Source organism: Orcinus orca, chromosome 4, assembly GCF_937001465.1.
Source record: "Orcinus orca chromosome 4, mOrcOrc1.1, whole genome shotgun sequence".
Classification (NCBI taxonomy): domain Eukaryota; kingdom Metazoa; phylum Chordata; class Mammalia; order Artiodactyla; family Delphinidae; genus Orcinus; species Orcinus orca.
The window spans coordinates 29,089,688-29,115,400 of record NC_064562.1 but is presented as its reverse complement, the minus strand read 5'-3'; the positions used below and the strand labels follow the sequence as shown (position 1 = coordinate 29,115,400).

Genomic DNA, 25,713 nt, shown 5'->3' with positions numbered 1-25,713 from the left:
CTGGAATTTTTTATTTTTATTGAAATATAGTTGATTTACAATATTGGGTTAATTTCAGGTGTATAGCACAGTGATTCAGTTATACATTTTTTTTTCAGATTCTTTCCCATTATAGGTTATTATATGATACTGAATATAGTTCCCTGTGCTATACACTAAATCCTTGCTGTCTATTTTATATATAGTAGTGTGTATCTGTTAATCCTATACTCCTGATTTATTCCTCCCTCTGCCCTTTTCCCTTTGGTAACCAGAAGTTTGTTTTCTATATCTGTGAGTCTGTTTCTGTTTTGCATATACATTTGTTTATCTTATTTGTTAGATTCCACATATAAGTGATATCATATAATATTTGCCTTTCTCTATCTGACATACTTATCACTGAGTATGATAATCTGTGGGTCCACCTATGTTGCTGCAAATGGCATTATTTCATTCTTTTTATAACAATAATGTTCCATTGTGTATATATACCACATCTTTATCCATTCATCTGTTGATAGACACTTAGGTTGCTTCAATGTCTTGGCTATTGTAAATAGTAGTGATACGAACATTGGGGTGCATGTATCCTTTTGAATTAGAGTTTTTGTCTTTCCTGGATATATGTCTACCACTCTGGAATTTTTGGATGCCTTCCTGATTTTGGCCCTCTACATACTCACCTACCTCATCCCCATCTCTCCTTACTCCTTGACACTTCCCTTCCTTTTTGAAAATCCATTCTGATTACTTCTTCACAACCTTCTGGTTGTGCCTTTGTCCACACAGTTTTTAAATGGCCTACATATCCCTCCCCTATGCTAATAAATCCCTATTACCCATTTCAGACCAACCTCAAAAAATTCATCACCTCCAACTCTACATAAATTGTACCCTTCACAGATCAGTCTTTTACACAGTTCTGAGATGTTCTCTATGTATATAATTTATTAAGACTTCTTCTCCTTTAAAGCTTTTTTATGACTTCCTTAGGTCAAGTTCATTAGTACCTCCTCTGTGCTTCCAAAGCCTCTATTGTAGCATTTCACAGATTTTATTGTACTTACTTGTTTATAAGTATTTCTTGCCAAATAGTCTTTGAATTTCTTAGGAACAGAGTTATCCTTTTGCCTTCATATCCAGAGCACTTAGCACATAGATACTTAATAAATGCTTATGGAATAAATGAATGAATGAATGAATGAATAAGAAGTCAAACCTTGTTCATACATTACTAAGCTGAATTTAGCAAAAAACTCTAAGTTTGGTTATACAGTTATTAAAGTCACAATGGACTTCATTTTAAAACCAATCCCATAACCGTAACAAAGATTCCAAGGATGGTATTTTAAGAAAGTTCTAGTACAAGTATTATTTTTCAACCCTGCACCAGGAAGGTGTAGTTTCCAAGAAACATATAAGTCTTGATCTCATATTGACTTGTATAGCATAATTTGGCAACTTCTTAAATGATAAGAAACAGTTTTGCATACCTCTTCTTTCCTTGATGAGAATTTTTAAGTGTTTTCTTAATTATGCTTATTTAACCACAATTTTTGTTGCAAGCATTGGGGGGATAACATTTGGGGACAGCTGTTTTTGCTGTTAAGGTGGGAGTTCTAGCCCTGGTCAGATAGTTTGTAGTGGTGCGTTAAATTCAAAGTCAAGAGAAGCTAGGATGAGTTGACCTAGAGTAAAAGGACTGGAGGAACGAAACTGGAGGAACAGCCTCCGAAATAAGTGTAAAAAAAAAAAAAAAACAAGGATAACAGGGAATGGAAGGTAGAGAAAACAAAGGAGTGAGGCAAACCCAAGAAGAGTAGGTTAAGATGAAGTTTTGGTTGAGGAGGTTTAGTGGAGTAAATTCCAAATATTATTAACTAAATCAGTGGAATCCACATATAACCCAAAGTCAGAGTCAGGGAGAAGTGCTGATTTCAGAAGGGAGAAGAACCTGTCTTCACCAAAATGGACAGAAACTCTCCATCCATGTTCGAGTGGCCTGTTGAGTGAAGTGGAAATAAGCAATGCTGTGTTCATGGCCATAAACACAAAGACAGTTTTGCAGCCCCATTTCTGGGGCTGTACATTTCTTGTGCCAGTACATTTCTGGGAAATGAAGAAGCCTATCAGCTAAAAAAAGACAGTGCTACCAGGGAGGATTTAGAAGACCTTCATTCATGAGAAAGCTGAGTGCCTATATAACTGAATGGTGTGGAACTACACTCATGATTGAAGTCATTCTATGCAGGTCATACCTGGAAATCCCTTTAGATTGTAGTCATGATTAATTCTGCACTTAAGTTGACTGGACGCAAGGCTACCATTCCTGGTATAGGGGAAAAGGTGCAACTTCCGAAGATGAGAAACAGGCTGTAAACTTGGGGGTGTGGACCTTTTTCCCTCCAGGTGGTGTCAGCAGGAAGTTGACCTTGGGGAGCAGTGCCAGGCACACAGCTGAAGGAAGATTATTTTTTGGGGGGTGCGTTTCATCCCAGGAACAAATATTCTTCTCAATGGATGGTTAGTAAGGAAACCTATTGTAGAAAGCCCAGCTTGAATTTTAATATAAGAATATCGAAATCGGTCAGCTGTTACTCATGTTCTTTTATGAGTGTAATAACATACTTGTCAGTCAGTGGACACACCCTTTGGGTGTGGTAGGACACTTGGCCATGGCTTGTGCATTGTAAATCCGTGGCTGTGATTACACCAGGCTGCGGGAACCTCTCTAGCATGCTGTGCCTGCGTTGCTTGTAAATTACACTTTTATTTTCATGAGCGTGTTTCAGAACTTAATGTTGCTCTGTGACTCCATGATCATGACTTTTTTTAAAAATTTAATTTAATTTTTTTATACAGCAGGTTCTTATTAGTTATCTATTTTGTACATATTAGTGTATATATTGTCAATCCCACTCTCCCAGTTCATCCTGCCCCCCACCCCCCCACTTTCCCCCCCTTGGTGTCCATAGGTGTGGTCTCTGCATCTGTGTCTCTATTTCTGCCTTGCAAACTGGTTCATCTGTACCATTTTTCTAGACTCCACATATATGCATTAATATACGATATTTGTTTTTCTCTTTCTGGCTTGCTTCACTCTGTATGACAGTCTCTAGGTCCATCCCCGTCTCTGCAGATGACCCGATTTCATTCCTTTTTATGGCTGGGTAATATTCCATCGTATATATGTACCACATCTTCTTTATCCATTCATTTGTCAATGGGAATTTAGGTTGCTTCCATGATCTGGCTATTGTAAATAGTGCTACAGTGAACATTGGGGTGCATGTGTCTTTTCGAATTATGGTTTTTTCTGGGTATATGTCCAGTACTGGGATTGCTGGGTCATATGGTAATTCTGTTTTTAGGTTTTTAAGGAAGCTCCATACTGTTCTCCATAGTGGCTGTATCAATTTACATTCCTACCAACAGTGCAAGAGGGTTCCCTTTTCTCCACACCCTCTCCAGCATATGTTGCTTCTAGATTTTCTGATGATGGCCATTCTAACTGGTGTGAGGTGATACCTCATTGTAGTTTGGATTTGCATTTGTCTAATAATTTGTGATGTTGAGCAGCTTTTCATGTGCTTCTTGGCCATCTATATGTCTTCTTTGGACAAATGTATATTTAGGTCTTCTGCCCATTTTTGGATTGGGTTGTTTGTTTTTTTAATATTGAGCTGCATGAACTGTTTATATATTTTGGAGATTAATCCTTTGTCTGTTAACTCGTTTTCAAATATTTTCTTCCATTCTGAGGGTTGTCTTTTCATCTTGTTTATAGTTTCCTTTGCGCTGCAAAAGCTTTTAAGTTTCATTAGGTCCCATTTGTTTATTTTTGTTCTTATTTCCATTACCCTGGGAGGTGGGTCAAAAAAGATCTTGCTGTGATTTATGTCAAAAAGCATTCTTCCTGTGTTTTCCTCTAAGAGTTTTGTAGTATATTGTCTTACATTTAGGTCTTTTATCCATGTTGAGTTAATTTTTGTGTATGGTGTTAGGGAGTGTTCTTATTTCATTCTTTTACATGTAGCTGTCCAGTTTTCCCAGCACCACTTATTGAAGAGACTGTCTTTTCTGCATTGTATATCCTTGTCTCCTTTGTCATAGATTACCTGACCATAGCTGCATGGGTTTATCTCTGGGCTTTCTATCCTGTTCCATTGATCTATATTTCTGTTTTTGTGCCAGTACCATATTGTCTTGATTACTGTAGCTTTGTAGTATAGTCTGAAATAGGGTGTCTGATTCCTCCAGCTCCGCTCTTTTCCCTCAAGATTGCTTTAGCTATTTGGGACCTTTTGTGTCTCCATACGAATTTTAAGATTTTTTGTTCTAGTTCTGTAAAAAGTGCCATTGGTAATATGATAGAGATTGCATTGAATCTGTAGATTGTGTTGGGTAGTTTAGTCATTTTCATTATATTGATTCTTCCAATCCAAAAACATGGTATATCTCTCCATCTGTTTGTGTCATCTTTGATTTCTTTCATCAGTGTCTTATAGTTTTCTGAGTACAGGTCTTTTACCTCCTTAAGTAGGTTTGTTCCTAGGTATTTTATTCTTTTTGTTGCAGTGGTGACTGGGATTGTTTCCTTAATTTCTATTTCTGATCTTTCGTTGTTATTGTATAGGAATGCAAGAGATTTCTGGGCATTAATTTTGGGTCCTGCCACTTTACCAAATTCATCAATTAGCTCTAGTAGTTTTCTGGTCGCATCTTTAAGATTATCTGTGTATAGTGTCATGTCCTCTGTAAACAGTGACAGTTTTACTTCTTTTCCAATTTGTATTCCTTTCATTTCTTTTTCTTCTCTGATTGCTGTGGCTAGCACTTCCAAAACTTTGTGCATAATACTGGTGAGAGTGGACATCCTTGTCTTGTTCCTGATCTTAGAGGAAATGCTTTCAGTTTTTCACCATTGAGAATGATGTTTGCTCTGGGTTTGTCGTATATGGCCTGTATTATGTTGAGGTAGGTTGCCTCTGTGCCCATTTTCTGGAGAGTTTTTATCATAAATGGGTGTTGAATTTTGTCAAAAGCTTTTTCTGCATCTATTGAGATGATCATATGGTTTTTATTCTTTAGTTTGTTAATACGGTGTCTCGCATTGATTGATTTGCATATATTGAAGAATCCTTGTATCCCTGGAATAAATCCCACTTGATCATGGTATATGATCTTTTTAATGTGTTGTTGGATTCTGTTTGCTAGTATTTTGTTGAGGATTTTTGCATCTATATTCATCAATATTGGTGATATTGGTCTGTAATTTTCTTTTTTTGTAGCATCTTCGTCTGGTTTTGGTATCAGGGTGAAGGTGGCCTCGTAGAATGAGTTTGGGAGTGTTCCTTCCTGCACAATTTTTTGGAAGAGTTTGAGAAGGACGGGTGTTAGCTCTTCTCTAAATGTTTGATAGAATTCACCTGTGAAGCCATCTGGTCCTGGACTTTTGTTTGTTAGAAGATTTTTAATCACAGTTTCAATTTCATTACTTGTGATTGGTCTGTCCATCTTTTCTGTTTCTTCCTGGTTTATTTTTGGAACCTTATACCTTTCTAAGAATTAGTCCATTTCTTCCAGGTTGTCCATTTTATTGGCATAGAGTTGCTTGTAGTAATCTCTCATGATCCTTTGTATTTCTGCAGTGTCAGTTGTTACTTCTCCTTTTTCATATCTAATTCTATTGATTTGAGTCCTCTCCCTCCTTTTCTTGATGAGTCTGGCTAAAGGTTTATCAGTTTTGTTTATCTTCTCAAAGAGCCAGCTTTTAGTTTTCTTGATCTTTGCTGTTGTTTTGTTTGTATCTATTTCGTTTATTTCTGCTCGGATTTTTATCATTTCTTTCCTTCTACTAACTTCGGGTTTTGCTTGTTCTTCCTTCTCTAGTTTCTTTTAGGTGTAAGTTTAGATGGTTTATTTGCAATTTTTCATGTTTCTTGAGGTAGCATGGTATTGCTATAAACTTCCCTCTTATAATTGCTTTTGCTGCATCCCCTAGGTTTTGGATCGTCATGTTTTCGTTGTCATTTGTCTCTGGGTATTTTTTGATTTCCTCTTGATTTCTTCAGTGATCTCTTGGTTATTTAGTAACGTATTGTTTAGCCTCCATGTGTTTGTGATTTTTATGTCTTTTTCCCTTAATTGATTTCTAAAATCATAGCGTTGTGGTCGGAAAAGATGCTTCATATGATTTCAGTATTCTTAAATTTCCTAAGCCTTGATTTGTGACCCAAGATGTGATCTATTCCGGAGAATATTACTTGAGAAGAAAGTGTAATCTATTGTTTTCAGGTGGAGTATCCTATAAACATCAATTTAATCTATCTGCTCTGTTGTGTCATTTAAAGCTTGTGTTTCCTTATTAATTTTCTGTCAGGATGAGCTGTCCATTGGTGTAAGTGAGGTGTTAAAGTCCCCCACTATTATTGTGTTACTGTCAATTTCCTCTTTTATAGCTGTTAGCAGTTGCCTTATGTATTGAGGTGCTTCTATGTTGGGTGCATATATATTTATAATTGTTATATCTTCTTCTTGGATTGATCCCTTGATCATTATGTAGTGTCCTTCCTTGTCTTTTGTAACATTCTTTAAAGTCTATTTTATCTGATATGAGTATTGCTACTCCAGCTTTCTTTTGATTTCCATTTGCAAGGAATATCTTTTTCCATCCTCTCACTTTCAGTGTGTATGTGTCCCTAGGTCCAACGTGGGTCTCTTGTAGACCGCATATTTATGGGTCTTGTTTTTGTATCCATTCAGCGAGCCTGTGTCTTTTGGTTGGAGCATTTAATCCATTCACATTTAAGGTAATTATCAGTATGTATGTTCCTATTACCATTTACTTAATTGTTTTGAGTTTGTTTTTGTAGGTCCTTTTCTTTTCTTGTGTTTCCCACTTATAGAAGTTCCTTTAGCATTTTGTTGTAGAGCTGGTTTGGTGGTGCTGAATTCTCTTAGCTTTTCTTGTCTGTAAAGCTTTTGATTTCTCCATCGAATTTGAATGAGATCCTTGCTGCGTAGAGTAATCCTGGTTGTAGGTCCTTCCCTTTCATCACTTTAAATATATCATACCACTGCCTTCTGGCTTGTAGAGTTTCTGTTAAGAAATCAGCTGTTAACCTTATGGGAGTTCCCTTGTATGTTATTTGTTGTTTTTCCCTTGTTGCTTTTAATAATTTTTCTTTGTCTTTAATTTTTGTCAGTTTGCTTACTATGTGCCTTAGCGTGTTTCTCCTTGGGTTTATCCTGCCTGGGACTCTCTGCGCTTCCTGGACTTGGGTGGCTATTTCCTTTCCCATGTTAGGGAAGTTTTCAACTATAATCTCTTCAGATATTTTGTCAGGTCCTTTCTTTCTCTCTTCTCCTACTGGGACCCATGTAATGCGAATGTTGGTGAGTTTAATGTTGTCCTTCAGGTCTCTTGGGCTGTCTTCATTTCTTTTCATTATTTTTTATTTATTCTGTTCCACAGCAGTGAATTCCACCATTCTGTCTTCCAGGTCACTTATCCATTCTTCTGCCTCAGTTCTTCTGCTATTGATTCCTTCTAGTGTATTTTTCATTTCAGTTATTATATTGTTCATCTCTGTTTGTTTGTTCTTTAATTCTTCTAGTTCTTTGTTAAACATTTCTTGCATCTTCTTGATCTTTGCCTCCATTCTTTTTCCAAGGTCCTGGATCATGTTCACTATCATTATTCTGAATTCTTTTTCTGGAAGGTTGCCTATCTCTACTTCATTTAATTGTTTTTCTAGGGTTTTATCTTGTTCCCTGATCTGGTACATAACCATGTGCCTTTTCATTTTGTCCATCTTTCTATGAATGTGGTTTTCCTCCCACAGGCTGCAGGATTGTAGTTCTTGCTTCTGCTGTCTGCCTCCTGGTGGATGAGGCTATCTAAGAGGCTTGTGCAAGCTTCCTGATGAGAGCGCCTGGTTGTGGGTAGAGCTGGGTGTTGCTCTGGTGAGCAGAGCTCAGCAAAACTTTAATCCTCTTGTCTGCTGATGGGTGGGGCTGGGCTCCCTCCCTGCTGGTTGTGTGGCCTGAGTCGACCCAGCACTGGAGGCTACAGGCTCTTTGGTGGGGCTAGTGGTGGACTCTGGGAGGGCTGATGCCAAAGAGTACTTTCCAGAATTTCTGCTGCCAGTGTCCTTGTCCCCGCGGTGAGACACAGCCATCCTCTGCCTCTGCAGGGACCCTCCAACACTAGCAGGAAGGTCTGGTTCAGTCTCCTGTGGTATCACTGCTTCTTCCCCCTGGGTCCTGATGCACACACTGCTTTGTGTGTGCCCTCCAAGAGTGGAATCTGTGTTTCCCCCAGCCCTGTCAAAGTCCTGCAGTCAAATCCCACCAGCCTTAGAAGTCTGATTCTCTGGGAATTCCTCCTCGCATTGCCAGACCCCCAGATTGGGAAGCCTGACGTGGGGCTCAGAATTTTCACTCCAGTGGGTGGTATAAGTGTTCTCCAGTTTGTGAGTCACCCACCCAGCGGTTATGGGATTTGATTTGTGATTGAGCCCCTCCTACCGTCTCATTGCAGCTTCTCCTTTGTTTTTGGATGTGGGGTATCTTTTTTGATGAGTTCCAGTGTCTTCCTGTCAATGATTGTTCAGCAGTTAGTTGTGATTCTGGTGCTCTCAAAAGAGGGAATGAGCACACATCCTTCTACTCAGCCATCTTGAACTAATCTTCCCCATAAATTACATCTGTAGTTAAAAACTGTGGCAGTGATCATAAAATTTGGATTTCTACGAAACTAAATGTAAATCTTAACTATATGGATACACTCTAATCTTTTACAACCCCAGTGACCTATATCAGGAATTTTGTGTGGAATTTACCTATCTGTAAAGCATAAAGGGAAAACTTCAGTGCTCCATCCAAAGGAGATGTCCTGATCTCAGCTCCAACCACTTGTTTCCATGAGGGAAAGCAGACAGCTATGGCGAGGTTTTAAGATTTCTTTTCATGATATCAGAAATACAAATTTTTGTGTGAAATATGTCAAGTTGTGAAAGATGAAAATGAAGTTTTGAAATTATCCTTAGCTCACTTTCCAGTTTATGACTTCTGCTAACAAGGAAACTAACTTGTGGAGCATAATGGATTAGCACGCTTCTCATCTCAGCTCTCGTTTGACTGCTTTTTATTGATATGTAGTCTAGGGATTTAATTATCTTCCTAGCTTACTGTTCTTGTTTTTATCAGTTTCCTTAGTGTAGACCAGTGGTTTTCAATCAGGGGCAATTTTACTCCCTGGGGGCGGGGGTTATTTGGCAAAGTCTGAAAATATTTTTGGCTGTCACAGTTTGTAGGAGGATGCTACTGGCATCTAGGGATTAGAGGGCCTGGGCTGCTGCTAAATATTCTACATTTTCACAGGACAGAACCCAACAACAAAGAATTATCTGGCCTAAAGTATCAATAGTGATGAGGTTGAGAAACCCTGATATAGGCCATGTTTTTATCCCGGTCTATCCCTTCCTCGCTCCCTCCCTCCCATCCTTCCTTCCTATCTTTATTTTAAAGAACCTTTTTTCTAGGTTCTGTCTGTTTTTCCCTCATTCCATAATCTTATTCAGAACCTTTAGGTTGGTAGTTTTCATTTTCCAAATGCAGAAAAATAGTCACGTGGGAGTTTTTAAAAATGAAGAGTCCCAGCCCCCACTTCTAGATGTGCTGACAGGCAGATCTGGGATGGCCCAAGATTCTGCATCTTGAAAAAGCTCCCAGGTGATTCTAAGGAAGACCATCCTTGGACCACAGTTAGAGAAGTAGTGAGATAATCTTCGTTTTCATAATCTCTGGCCCTGTGCTTTTCTTCATTTTTTCAGTCCTTTATTAGCTGAACATCTCAATTATATCCTGTTGCTTTTATTAATCCCTTAATATAGACATAGCTTTTAGTAATTATTTATACTTTGGGAAATAAGTAAATTTAGATGTATTATGGGCAAAGAGTTGAAAGTATATATAATCGTATGTGGTCCTTATGAGTTATCCAAGTAGCTGGGTAGTATATCTTATATCTTAGAGTTTTTTCCCCAAATTTCTAGTCTCTTCCCCATTTTTTGTCGTATACCATATGTCCTCCCCATAAGACGCTGGTTGATAGTGGCTCCCTGAAAGTAAAAGATTAAACATTTGTTTTTTTAAGCATATGAACTAGTCAAAAAAAAAAAAAAAAAAAGGTCATGGACTATTACAGCTGAAAATGTTGAAAACAGTCCATGTAAGTGATTTCTTGACCACACTGATGTATACAAAATGTTACAGAAGATTGACTCCCAGGAGGTACTAGTTTATGCTGTGTGCCTGCTCCATGAAAGCAAAATGGTGAGGGCAGTTGTAGGGTCCGTAAGAGCTATTCCTCTAAATACTGATTGCTACTTAGGAAAACTGCATGTTTATGCCCCTGTAGGTACCTGCCTTCAGAGGCTTCAATTCATGTCTGATAGTCTACGTGTCGCAATGTATTGAATTCAAATCACTGGACTTTGATAGTCAGGTATTCAAATGTCTTCTTGAAATTTATAACTAGGATGATACATTGCAATGATTGGGTCATTTATCAAGGACTGTTCTCTGGTATGTCATTACCAAAACGTAAATGTTTGTCTACACAGACAAGACCATTTACAGTCGTATGCTGTCAGTATGCTAACCAGCTTACCTTCACGAGTCCCGGATAACTTTGTTATCCAACTTTGGTTGTTTCTCATGATAATCTTGAAAGAAACTATTTTTGAGAGAAAACTGGAATTCCATGTTGATAGCATGTGCTTATGCCACACTAAACAGATATTCAAGTGGCTGTCAGATGGCCTGGGGAGAGGGTCATAGCCTTTCCCTCATAATTTTCATCAAATGCCTTACAACCTACTATAAAATAAACATGAATAACTGTCGCATTGAGTACATGTGTTTTCACATGTTTCTTTAAAGTCTTCCTCTATGAAAGCTCTGATGCTGGCACTGCTAAACAGGCCACTGAACTTGAAATGATGGAGCTGAGAGTCTCCCACCTCTACCATCTGGAATCTCGAGCAAGCCAGTTCACCCTCTGGAACTTTATTTCCCTCTGTTTAAAATGAGATCAAACTTGCTGTTTTGATGTGATGCCCCTTCCGGTTCTAGGAGGTTCTGTTAGGGTGTTCACAATTTGGGTATCAGAATGCTGAATTGATGATGGTCTTTTGAGTCAGGAGAAGATCACAGCTTTTCTCTGCATCCCCGCCCGTTCCCCAAGGATGGGTCAGGGTCAAGGGCAAGTACATTTCCCGTAATTCCAGCCACAAAAAGAAACCCATGCTGACATTCCTGATTCAGAGATACTAATCGGGCCCTAAGATTAGGGATGCAGAGTGACCCTTTCTGGATTCTATTTCCAGAGTGTGTTTCTTCCACGAAGCTGAAGAGGAAAAAACCTTCTTTTTGGCTTCTCCCTGTTCATCTCTCTTTAGACTCTCTCAAGGTTAGAAGTGGCAGGCTACCTGCCCTCCACTACTGTACTTGGGGTGCTGCTTTTTGGAGGATGCCTGACCTGCCCCTGTCATCTGCCTAAGGCTGAGTTGACCCTTGGCTGGAATTGTTTCCTCTAGGAAACTACCTTAGCTCATTGGGGTTGGAGGTGAAACTTAACATCCTCTGTGTTTCCCTTGAAGGCTTTGTTAGAGAATTAATATAAGGTGTTTCATTATATTGGGCGTGGTCTCTTGATCTTTATTCTCTGTGGTCATATCTATAAAGGGAAACGATTTGAATCTAAAAGAGAATTTCTAATTCTAACTGGGGACCCAAAGAAAATGCCATTAAAGGGTAGAAATTCTCTAAAGGGAAGCTTAGAGGCTTGTGTCATCCCCTTCAATTACAGAAGTTAAAAATTATTATGGGGGATAAAAATTGTGTTTTACCTGGTATGTGACTTAGGACCACATCATCCATTTGAAAATCATAGCATGAGATTGGCCTTCACCCAAGTCAGCAGTGAAGAACTGACTCCTGGTCAAGGCATCTGCTCTGGGTTGACAGCCGTGGGCCACCCTGTGACCCCAGACAAGGCTTTTCTAACGCTAGCAAAGCCATCAGTGAAATCCATCATCAACGGCAGTGTCCGTTCTTCAGAGCTACGTATAGGAGCGCTGACATCACAGCATGCTGGCAGACTTAGTTTTAAATGAAGGGAAACCTATCTTTGGAACAGAAGCAGAATTTTAATAGGAAAATGGAGAACCATATGTGAGAAGAAATAAATAACTGTTTTTGTTTAATCTCTTTATTGTAAATGTGAGGTTACTTTAAAAATAGTGACTTAAATGACTTAAATGTGAATTGCGACCCCAAAGAAAAACTTGCAGAAATGGCCCAGTTATCCATCCTTCTTGAACTACTTAAATCCTCTCCCGAAGACAGCTCATCTTCCAGCTTTGATGGAGAAGGGCCAACGCGTTTCCATCCAGGTCTGTGGTTCAGTCTCATATGTGAAAGAAAAATACAGATGATAAGGAATCACTGAAAATAAAAGGACATTTAATGTTTCCTTCTTCTAAAAGTTTCTTTTTAACGAGTCAGCATCGTATTCACAACTCTCTTAAATTCTTCCTTGGACTTTTTTTTTTTTTTTTAATGCAGCTAAATGCTATAAATTTGAAGAGTCCTTTGCAACCTAAATGGAAAGCATATTCTTTTAAAGATGCTTTTGTTCAGCCTGCTGTGCTGAGCTAGGTTTGAGAGAGTCACCAAAAGCTTTGGAATTTACACTGTGGCAGAATACCAAAGGAAAAAAGAGCAGTTTGTCTTCTCAACAGAGCTGAGAGGTCAGACCTGGGCATCGGCCCTACCCTGGCATGGCTCCGCTCGCCACCAGGCAGCTGAGAGGCCTCCTCTCCAGCAGTGACCTATACCTGCCAACACCAGACATCACCAGAGGGCCTCAAGATGTTCCAGCACGAACCCTGTGTGCAAAGAGAGGCTGGAATGAAAACACGAGAAGCGAATGCAAGAGAATCACTTATTCAAAAAAGGCCATTTAGCTTGGTTCAGCCTGAATCCTGAAGCGATCCCAGCCTAGAAAAATATTTTTTTTTCAAGTCCATTGGCTACTATTAATTCTTAATTTCAACTCATTCTGATGATGTCAGTGGAATAAAATGTGGAGTAATATTTATTGAAAATGCAGAAAAGCTATCAACATTGACGTTTGTTTTCTTTTTCCTCAGGCCTATCTAATTTTTGCCCCCAACTTAAGTGGGAGCCTGTTAACTCATTAACATGTCCTCATTCTACTCATTCTTTTTTATATTAGCATTAGCTTCTAACATGAGGATATTTTTCAAATTCTGCTGGCCAGCTTTGTCTTGCATTTGTAAAATGTTCTTAATACTAGAGTGATAGTATTTAGAAATACAGAATATTTTCTGTGTTACACCAGTTGTGAAAAATTGTGAAAAATGTCCTTGTATCAATTCATGGGATTATTATTTTACATCTGGTTTTCTGCTTCACCAGTTCATTTTCTTCCGAAGCAATTTTAATCATTTTTAATCATTCAGTTATAATCTCAACATTGGTAGTCTCAACTAAAACCTCGTTGGTTTACTTTTCAGCTAAATAAAGTAAAGCATTACTTAAAATTTGATTAAAATTAAGGTGATTGTATATAGAAAATGCTGTTAAATAAAAGCTTTTGAAAGAATAATTATAATGTGGCTGTAAGTAATTATTTTATAGGAAGAATGTTGAGCTAAGGGAGATGAAATAATTTGAAGAAAATTGGTACTGGAGATAAAACTGTTCTATATCTGTATATTTTTTCATTTCACTGCATGGTTTTTATGTCTTATGTACACAAAAACTAATCATTTAAAAATTTCTGAAATTGAATTTAGGAAAATTCCTTGGTTGCTTTAGAATTCTCAGACACTTCCGAATTGTAATGTCAATTGTAAGGCTACAGTTAAAGGGACCAAGCTGAGGAAACCATTGCAGTGAAGTAGCAACAAATGCTAAGAGGAAAGAACAGGATAATTGAAACATATGTAAAAAATAATGTGCAGACAAACAGGAATGCATTACATTTTGTATGTTCTTTGAGAGCTTATGAAAGAAGTCTTCGGTTGAAATTTTTGTAAAGGAAAATGGCATTACCCAGTGTAAATACCCTCATCATACCTCTGTTGGGTAAACTCTTATTTTTCTATACATAATATTTCTTAAGGTAGATCCTGCTTAGCTGACTTGCCAGTGTGAGGAGGTCTGCTCGGGACCATTCTTCTGGGTTTTCTGCCCAGCGTGTGCGCTAGCATCTGACCAGCTCTTTTTGGCCTGAGCCTATGGAGAATCACGCCAGGACTGGGGAAGACACAGTAAATTAAGCTGGGTGCCATAATCTATTTCCAGGTCACTGCCTTTTGCCTCTTTATCATACCTTATTCACCGCTTGACCTCGTTAGAACAGTCATGTTTCTTCATAAAATATTCTTAATGAGACTATTTACCTTGCATATCCAGTGAGATCGTACTTCATGTAATAAGTTCTCTGCTCAAACATATGCCAAGAAGGCGGCTCTTGCAGCTATTAAAGAATGAACTTTTTAACTGAGAGAAGGACCTTTTGCTGGACAGCCATAGCTATCACAGTGCTCTTTTTCTTATTTTAAGTAGATTGTAAAACTAGAAGGAGCTTTTCTGTCTTCTTTTTGCTTATTTGCTTGTGTTTTGTTTTACATTTACACAGATACCAATCTTGAGCACAGCATCATTATTCCCAAAGAATAAGAATTTACAAAAGCAAATATATTATCTGTATTTTCTAAAGAATGCTCATTTGATTTAAAAATATATTTATTCAGACTCAGAACTCAGCTATCAGTTGCAATGGAGCTTAGGAACCTTATGTTTTTTACCTAAGAATTCTGCTTTATTGGTGATGCAGAAATAAAATAAGATCATACGTGAAGTTTAGCTGAACTAATACTTATAAGAGTTGACATTTGGGTTCGTACATTGATTAATCCATCTCTACTAACCATTTCAATATTCTTGAACATAAGAACTTGATTTTTTTTTTTTTTTTTTTTTTTTTTGTGGTACTTGGGCCTCTCACTGTTGTGGCCTCTCCCGTTGCGGAGCACAGGCTCCGGACGCGCAGGCTCAGCGGCCATGGCTCACGGGCCCAGCCGCTCCGCGGCATGTGGGATCTTCCCAGACCAGGGCACGAACCCATGTCCCTGGCATCAGCAGGCGGACTCTCAACCACTGCACCACCAGGGAAGCCCAGAACTTGATTTTTAATCAGAAGGAGTAAGTTCTTCCCCCAATAAGTCCTGTTTTTTAGTACAGACTGGTTTGATTTCTGCCTGCTTTGATTTCTCCTGCCATCAGAGTGTCAAATGTTTTTGACAAAACTTGTTTAGAGGTGTCAAAACAAGGAGCAAAAGCAAAGAGACTGTCTCATCTGCTACAGCAACAGCCCCGGAGTACACAGGGGTTGACTGTCCTACACAGGGGTTGACTGTCCTGCCCAGGGAATTAGGAGAGAAAGCATCCTGTGTATTGGTACCGGTTCTTCTGTGTCTCCCATTAAAAAAGGCTGCTGATCTTGTTACTAGAGGTGATCCAATGGCAACCTCGCTGATAATCTAGAAAAGTCTTTAGGGCTCTGGGTCCTTTTCATACCCCTTTGACCTCCTGATTTGATGCACTCTGCACATGTGATGGGGTTTCTCTGTTCTCTTTTTCTATGCCCTGACAAAAACTCACTTTCTCCTAACTGCAGACCATCCTTGTGACCCTGTACAAACCACTTTACCCCTGTGTACAGTGGTGCTAACAATAGTACCTAGCCACAGGGCACTTATGAGGACCTAACAGGATAACATTTTTAAAAGATGCTATCATGCTGGACATACAGATTCTCAATTAATGATAGCCTTTACTATGAACTGTTTTCCCCACTTAAAAAAAAATTAGGTAACCTCAGGATTAGGAGAAACCACAGAGCCCATTTTCAGTACAGACCTGAGTTCTGTACCTTAAATGGTAAAACTGAAAAAAAAAAAAAAAGTTGGGGGGGGCATGTGAACTCTGGGGATAGGGTAAAAGGGAGCATATAGAACTTTAGGAGTTTCTTCCATGGCAGTGGATGTTCTCCCAAGCCTGCGTTCAGTGATCACAGTATTTGCCCTTGGAGTATATTTTGGAAAAATATTTCTAAAATTATCTCTTACCACATGTACAAGTGTAAGGGATTTCTTCCTGTTTTTGAGAAAAATATGAGCCAGAGAAGTTCCACTCAGACACATGGAAGGCTGGAATGTACATTGGAGGTCATATTTCCTTCCCTTGTAGGGCTACCGGGTCTCGATAACTCATTTCATCGTCCTCCTCCTGCGCGGCAGAATTGCACTCAGGCAAGCAGGGAACCTGCCTACCTATTACTTTCGAGTTTTTAGAAAAGAATATTACATGTTCTTGGCGGTCATGCATTCCAGGCTCTCTCCATAACACATTCCAGAAAACTTGCAGGAATTTCTCCTAATGTCTCATCTAAATCCCTGCTTCTGCCCTTTAAACCCTTTAGATCTTATCTTGACCTCAGTAGAAACAGAAAATAGATGCTCACTGTGATTTGGAAAAGGGTTGTCAAGTTTTTGAAATTGCTATTTGGTTTCTCATATCCCTCACTTTCTACTCTAGAATAACTCAATCCCTGTCTTTTTTCACTTATTTTTTTTTCCCCCCATAAACATTTTTGGTCCAAAGCTTTGGGGATGGAGCGTTCGTCATTTTGTTGCTCCCTTCTGATACTCCCTGGAGGTGTGTATCAGCCCAACAGTGGCAAGGCCCAGGTAGGGGGTGTTCCGTGCAGTAAACCCGCTGTCCACCCCACCTGGCCGTGGGGTGCTGGCTGCCGCCCTTGCCCCACCACTGCCCGCGGTTCTTTAGAAGTGATGTCCAAAGGAGTTCTGGAATTACAGTGGCTCAGCCCACTGCCACTCAGTCCAGTGGCATTCTCTCTTGTTTAAACCAGCAAAGGTTTCAACAGAAGAAAGCACTGGAAACTTTCTCCATTACCCAGAGGCCATCACCAAGAGGCCATTTCTCAAGACATTGTTTCCTCTTCTTTGGAGTTTCTTACTTGGTTTAACGCAGTCCCAGCCTGGCCAGACATCGAAGACATACTGCCTCACCTTTAAAACTCTGTCCAGAGATGGAACCCTCCCCCTGACACATCCTCCTATGTACAGACGTTCCTGAGTCTGACTGACAGTAAAAGAAAAAAAGGGAGGAGAAAATGTTGCTAAGTATTAGAGGAGAAAAAAAGAATCTAATTACAGAAAAATATAAATGCCATAAAAACAATCATGTTAATCAGCCATCTAGCCCAAGAAGTATCTACTAGGCAGCGTCTGGCTTTGCCCCTTTCTGAATCCCTATCTCCAGCAGGGAAGGAATCAGAATATGTCACTGGGGATTGTCTTCCAGAACCTTGTCACTGTCTCTGCAAAATCAGCAGACCCCTATTCTATCTCCCTCAGATTCCCTTGAGTCTCTGTTCACATTTAGCTTCTGGTCTGAGGGACTCTCCTCTCAGGGCGGGGGGGTGGGGGGGGGTCAGTGATGCTTAACATTGGGTGGATGCCCACACAGGGAAGTGACCGCTCCACGTGGGCCCTCAGTGTCATTTGAATCCCACCAAAAGCAAACCAGGGCACAGTGGGAATTAACACAGAGGGATACAGGAAAGTGGAGGCGCTCATAGAAAGATAAACCAATGTCTTCCTGCCATTGTTCACTCACCACATACATAGTCCGGAACACTGACCCCAAACTTGTCATAGCCTATTTTATAACCCTGATTGCTTTCTTATGTATTGATCCAACTTCCACAAGGTTGTAAGCTCTTGTCTGGGCTCAGATCATCTTATTCAGCATTGCACTGCTCATAAAACCAGGGCACTTTCTACACAATGGGTGAATATTAGTTACTTGCTAAGTAGTAGATAAATGTATTTTATAACAATAGCAACAAAATTATGTTTGTTATAGCTATAGAGATATCTATGGTTATCTCTATACACACATTAAAATGTAATCTGTGGAGATCCACTAATCTGGAATGTCTTTTTCCCCCCAGATTTATTGAGGTTATGATTGACAAAAAATGATACATATTTAACGTGAACAATGTGGTATTGTGATATCAATATGCCTATGTAATGATTACCACAGTCGCGCTAATTAACGTGCGCATTACCTTACACAGTTAACGCGCGTGTGTGTGGGTATATGTGTGTGTGTGTCTGTCGTGTGGAATGTCTTAAAGTGGTCCGAGGTTGGGTCTGAGTTTGCCTTAGCATGGTTTTTATACTAATAAAATCAATAATGCCTGTTCATTTGTTAAATTATGTATATTAACGTGAGAATGTTTAGATATACTTTTTAAGACACCCAGTATTCAAGTTCTATAACCGCTCAAGGAGATTTATTAAACAATTGGAATGCCACTTATTATCAATTGAGAGGCTAATTATTTATTCATAAAGCAATGTGCCCCTGACCCTCACCCCAATTCTATTAGTGTGTATGGCTTTGAGAACCGTAGATGTTCTTTTTCCTATTAGTAAAAATGAGAGAGGTTTTGCTGCAAAACCAGTTAAATCTGTAGGAAGGTGGCATTCCTTCCTTTGATCTCATGACACAGAAATACTTGGTTGTTCCGCTAACTCTCGGTGTGTTCCTCCCCTGGCAGGAGAAGGGGAGAAGTCGTGCAGATAAAGGGGATGAGGAAAATAGGAAAGCATGATTAGGAGGAGAGTGGCAAGAGAAATGGTCTATGAAAGAAAGAGAATGGGGTGGATGCTCTTATTGTCCTGTGGGGTTTTTTTGTTTTTTGTGGTAGGCAGGCCTCTCTCACTGTTTTGGCCTCTCCCCTTGCGGAGCACAGGCTCCGGACGCGCAGGCTCTGTGGCCATGGCCCACGGGCCCAGCCGCTCCGCGGCACGTGGGATCCTCCCGGACCGGGGCACGAACCCGTGTCCCCTGCATCGGCAGGCGGACTCTCAACCACTGCGCCAGCAGGGAAGCCCTGTCCTGTGGGTTTAAACCAGTAATTACATTTGGCCTGGAACAGAAAAATACATGTTTTCATATAACCTCAATATATCCTCTCTAATATTTACTGCCAAGACCTAAAATTTCAAGACATGACACTGAGCATTTCTAAAATGACAGAATTCTCACTTTACATCTTTCCAGTGAAATGTTATGGTTGAAAAAGCTCCCCATCAGTCTTTTAAATTAAAGGTTTATTTATTTTATTTTTTTTTTTGCGGTATGCGGGCCTCTCACTGTTGTGGCCTCTCCCGTTGCGGAGCACAGGCTCCGGACACACAGGCTTAGAGGCCATGGCTCATCGGCCCAGCCGCTCCGCGGCATGTGGGATCTTCCCGGACCGGGGCACGAACCCGTGTCCCCTGCATCGGCAGGCGGACTCTCAACCACTGCGCCACGAGGGAAGCCCCCCATCAGTCTTTTATTCTACTCCAGATAGAAAAAAAAAAAAAAAGACGTTGTCCCAATGACCCATCTCCAAGTCTAAAGAATCTGTCATTTGAACACACTTGAGAAAGATAGTGATGAAAGTAGCAGGAGAATCCCGTGCATCTCATCATTTTACTGGGGGATGCAGAAGCGGTGTCTGTCATTCCCAGCCGGCCGCCATTCTACCACACTGGCAGTTTGTCCAAAGGGTATGCAGCAGACCAGGTCGGCCTCAGGAGACAGAGCAAACATGGGCCATGTTTCAGGGCCTTTTTGAATCTTGAGACCCCATTGGGAATTTTCCACAATTTTTATAGGGTCCCACCAGACGCTTCCTGCTTGCTGTCCAGCTTATAATTCTGGATAGGAAGCAGGTCCTTCCCATTGCACAACTCCTGGGGGAACAATTCATGGGGAATCTATAGCGTTCTTTCCCCTGGCAGTGCCAGGAGAAAGTGGCTGCTAAGATGCTGCTAGTAATTAAGGACTTGGCACCTGGGGGCAGCTGCTAAGCATATACTGTTACTATAACATCCAGGTAGAACAAGTGAAATTCTTCTAGGCTCACATGGGACTGGGAGACATTCAGAGTCATATTAATACACACCACACACACACACACACACACACACACCCTGCAACTGTGGCTGGCAGGTGAGAAATGAATTGTGTCTGGGTCACAAGGGAACATGTGTTCCCAAGCCCAAAGGCCATTAACTCCATGTTAATTTATTAAGGTGGTAGGTAGTGATAAGACCCCTAATTTATGTTCACGGATGCTTTGGGTAATGGAAACATGTTCATTAAGTATCTTTGGCCAGAAATTTTCCTGTGTAATTAGCACACATCTTAATTATACACTTGGATTTGAAGCTGGTGCTAATCTTAAAGTATTAAAAAACAAATTAGATAAAGAGAAAAGGATTAAAAGAGAGACTGCATAGCACAGAGGTTAAGAGTGTGGGCTCTGAGCCATGGCCCAGTTCAAAAACTAGCCCTGGTGTTTACCAGCCCTGCAACCTTGAAGAAGTACTTCCTGTCTCTGTGCATCTGTAAAATGGAAGTAACATTGCCTAATCGTAGGGTCATGGTGAGCATCGGAAGGCTTAAGACCACTAGAAATTGTTTTGAACTGTGCTTGGCACGTAAGTAAAGTGCTCCATAAATTGAGCTTATTATTATTTTAGTTGTGGCATTTTCAGAGTAATAACTCTGCAGGTGGATCATTACACAGGAGAAATTTTGAAAAGGAATAATAACAATTCAGAAATTTTATCCTAAAATGTCAAACTTGCCTACATTTCCTACACAGAAGTAAATTAATAATTTACTTTTAATTTAATTTATTAATAATTTACATTTACATATGTAATAGTTTGTTAAAATGTATTACAGTTTGAAAATGAAGTGTCAACAGACATTTATTGAGTACCCATAAGGGTCATGGAAAGTGATGTTATAGGAGCACATCAGACATTGGCAACTTTCAGGGGCTTTAATTTTAGAAGGCGGCGTGTGTTAGAAAGAGTATAAAATTTTCAAGCATTTTAGAAGGGCTGCTTTGGGTAATATGATTGTTATGTAACTGTACTCTTTTAGAAGAAGATGCAGGATGAATACACTTGGCTGAAGAATCTGCACACTGAAAATATTTATTTTCTTGAACTATTTAAGGAACTATAAATAAATACTCAATTCCAGTGTCCCTCATATATTCATAAAATTACAACATAAAATTAAATGTAACTGAAATGCTAAACATAATATTGATAATCTGCTCAATCAGTTGTGCTACAGGCCACAGCCTTGTGTATCAGTGCTAGAGAAAATATTAAGCATTCTTCTTCATGATATTTCATAGCATTGGCCTTAAATCAGCCATGAGAATAGACACGGCATTACAGACCAAAGACCTAAAACAAGTATGAATTTTATAATTAACTTGCAAGCAAATATCATTTTTAATAAAGTTTGAGAATATCACCCTTGTCTATTTCTCATCAATCAAATGATGGTTATCATCAGATGTAGTCTTATAAAGGATAAGGACATTTTAATGAACGGGAATAGTTTTAATATCTGCAAAATTATGTGAAAGAATGGAAGTAGCATTGAAGCGCTATTTCAGATGTTAATAATAATTTTCAACATCGTTTTTAGTTTTCTTACCTGTTGAGTCCTCTGTGAGATAGGAGAGGGAAACACTGTCATTCTCATTTTTCGGATGAATCAGTTGAGGCTTAGAGACAAGTTTATGTGACACAGAGGCAGTTAGTCCCAAGTATCTGATTCCCCAAATGACTAATCTGTGCTATCGAGGATCTTCTCAAACACTTATAGATACAATCATCCACTGACCAGCATTGGGGATTATCTGCATGTTTGATTCTTTTCTTCTCCTTCTCTGTTTTGCCTAGTTTTTGAGGCAGTTAGTGATTATTTTTTTCTTTGGTTCGTTCACTCATTCATTCATCAGAAGCATCTTGGTCCCCTACTGTGTGCTCAGCACTGCTGAGCAGTACTTTGTCAGCCACCCGCCATTAGCATACTACATGAATAGGATACATCTGCTTTTCATTCAGACAGTTCTAAAGCTCAGGTTTTTCTGCCTCTTTCATTGAAGGAGACAGTCCGTGAGAAATGAAATGATCTGAAATAATTGAAAATTTTAAATTGTTTTGCTAATTTCAAACTTCTTAAAGATAGGAATTATATCTTGTTCATCTCTTAAGCCCAATTCCAGTATTTTATGAATGTGTGGCAGGTATGTCTGTTGTTGGATAGGGGCTTGTCTTTTATCTGAATCAGTGTTTCTGTGATGCAAGTGGTAAATGTAATATTAATGGCCATACTTACAAGCATGAATGGTTATTTTGAAAGTCAAATTAATCGGTGTGGCATAGCCCTACTCTGTGTTAAATTTGTATCCTGTAAGTTTCTCACACATGTTAGAGCTAAGTTGAAGGTGTCTGGTACTTCAAGAATTTTAAAATAAATTCCTCAATAGAATGGAAAACCTTACAATTGCAAAGTAAATTATTACCATAGCTCTAAGCTCAGTTTGGCACATCTGAGCTTTCTCTATCCTTTATCCATTTATTCGTTCATTCACCCATCTTCCCCATTATCTATCCATCTCCCCATTAACCCCACCCACCTGCCATCCATTCCCCAGTCCTCACATCTACCTCCCAATTCTCCCTTCCACCTCCCCAGTCTTTCTTTCCCCATATCTATTGTAAGAACCCTCAAGAGAGATGTGAATGAAAAGCAGTTGCTGTTACACTATTTACAGTAGCCAAGACATAGAAACAACCTAAATGTCCATCGATAGATGAATAGATAAAGATGTGCTACGTATATACAATGGAATATTACTCAGCTATAAAAACAAATGAAATAATGCCATTTGCAGCAACATGGATGGACCTAGAGGTTATCATACTAAACAAAGTAAGTCAGAAAGAGAAAAACAAATACCATATGATATCACTTATATGTAGAATCCAAAATGCAACACAAATGAACCTGTCTGTGAAACAGAAGCAGACTCACAGACATAGAGAACAGACTTGTGGTTGCCGACGGGGAGGGGGGATAGGGGAGGGAAGGATTGGGAGTTTGGGATTAGTAGATGCAGACTATTATATATAGGATGGATAAACAACAAAGTCCTACTGCGTAGCATAGGGAACTATATTCAATATCCTGTGATAAACCATAATGGAAAAGAATATGAAAAAAAATATATATGTATAACTGAGTCACTGCTGTACAGCAGAAATTAATACAACATTGTAAATCAACTCTACTTCAATAAAATTTGTTTTAAAGCAGTTGCTATTGAAGTTAATACTGATTCTTTGGTTTTATAATGAACACACTATTTATTGTCCAAAATGTGGTACTTTTAGGAGTAAACAGGGCACTCACTAATAAGCATGGTGGGAAACAAGCATAAACCAGGACTGTTCTGGGTAAATCAGAATATGGTCACTTGTAATACATTCTACTAAAATTCTAAAGTGGTATTCTTGTACCGTATTGTGATATCTTTTAGTTATAGGCTATATGACATGTGAAATGTTTATTTATAGTAAAAATATAGAGTAGGAGAGATTTTTAAGGATTGTGTAATGGTATAACTCACACCTGAATTTTTTAATAGCATTAATTCCTGTACGTTTACTGGTTAGTGCCCCAATTTGGAATCATCCAGATATTTCATTTCTCCCCTTCTGTTGCCTTTCTTTGGGGTTGATTAGCTCGCACTCATTCAGTGGAAATCGGTAAGTCACTTTGTGTAGGCATAGCATTTACCAAGGTGCGCCATGCGGGCTGTAAAAGAAGAGGGGCACCCAATCTTTATGCCTCAGCAGTTCACAGTATAGCCGGGGACATCGGTGGGTCTAACAGCATCTGCACAAAATAACTACTCTGAGTAAGCAAGTGGTTGCACATGGACCACAGCAGGAAGAGTAAGTGGTAGAGAAGCACCAAAGAGGAATAAGTAAAGGGCCAGAGAAAGCTAATTAAAGGGAGCAGAGACAGCACTAAGATAATAAGCTCAATCGGGCGAGTCTAGCCCTTGTTGCCAATTCTTCGGTGGGTAATAGGTGGGAATTACTGGCTTACATAGGATTTAGTTGAGGAATATGTAACTTATTAGCATCTGAAATAATTTATCCTTCCTCTGAGCTCTTAACTCTATTTTACATATACTAGCTGTGTAGTCTTGGACAGATTTCTTGACCCTTCTGGTCCGCTTCCTCTTTACAGAATGAGAATCGTAATAGTACCTAGTCATAAAATTGTTAAAGTGGTTAATTTATAAAAAGCATTTAGGACAGGGTCTGGTATCAGAAAAATATTGAAAAGGGGCTGTTCCTACTAGTATAACAAGACATCCTTAGAGGAAAAGTATGCTTTAATCAATATAAGTCAATATTTGCTTGCAATTTACCTCATGTAAGGTATGCCAAACATAATCTTTTTTTAATTCCTTCTTTTTGTGTGGTGCCACTTACTGATTTATTTATTTAATCCCAGTTTTCCTGAGATAATAATTGACCTACAGCACTGTGTTAAAGTGTACAGCATAATGATTTGACTTACATACGATATGAAATGATTATCCCAATCAGATTAGTGAACGTTCGGCATCTCATATGGATACAAAATGAAAGAAATAGAAGTTTTTTTCTTGTAACGCAAACTCTTAAGATTTACTCTTAACATTTGTATATAACATACAAAAGTGTTGTGCTTTAGATGGTATTTATCATGCCAAACATAATCTTAATTTGCCCTGTTTATAATTTTTTTTTTTTTACAGCTCGAAAGTCCAAGAAGTTGGGGAAGTTAAAAGGGATTCACGAGGAACAGTCACAGCAGCCTCCACCTCCCCCCCCACAGAGCCCAGAGGAAGGAACTACGTACATCGCTCCTGCGCAAGAGCCGTCCGTCAACTCAGCGCTGGTTCCTCAACTCTCCACAATTTCCCGAGCGCTCACACCTTCCCCTTCCATGGTCCTTGAAACCATCGAACCCGAGATTGTGTATGCAGGCTATGACAACTCCAAACCAGATACAGCCGAAAATCTGCTCTCCACCCTAAACCGCTTAGCAGGCAAACAGATGATCCAAGTCGTGAAGTGGGCGAAGGTAATTCCAGGTAGGATGGCCTCGCGTTTCAGGGTCTGCATCCTGAACTAGGCACGTCAGGGCAACAGAGCGTACCGTATGCAACAGTGCGATTGAGTTTGCTTTCTGTTCGATCCCGACAGCCAGTTTTTTACTCGTTGTCAAATGAATCAAGTGTGTAGAAGAAAAATCTGGTGAACATGCTCATTTCTCTTGAGAAGTTAGAGTTAAGGGTTCTATTGTTAATAGAACAATAGAACATTTTTCTATTGTTCTGTTAATAGAACATACCCATTTCTTATGTTGAGGATTGAAATGGAAAGTTTCATTCCAGTAATATTAATAAGGTAAAACACATTCTAGTTGCCAAAGCAAGAATTGAGCCCATTATTAGCAGCTTGTAGCCAGGGCTACTCTAAGCCCTAGACCAGGTAAATCAAGACATATATACACTACTATATATAAAATAGATAACTAACAAGGACCTGCTGTATAGCACAGGGAACTCTACTCAATACTCTGTAATGGCCTATATGGGAA

General features: G+C 39.3%; 1 protein-coding gene across 1 annotated transcript in view; it reads left to right on the top strand.

Moving 5' to 3' along the window:
• Window positions 1-25,713, top strand: part of NR3C2 (nuclear receptor subfamily 3 group C member 2) — a 372,850-nt gene that overhangs the window by 272,858 nt on the left and 74,279 nt on the right. The window contains exon 5 of the mRNA XM_012535563.3: window positions 24,866-25,204. Coding sequence (XP_012391017.1) covers window positions 24,866-25,204 — 339 coding nt within the window. The remainder of the gene's footprint in view (window positions 1-24,865; window positions 25,205-25,713) is intronic.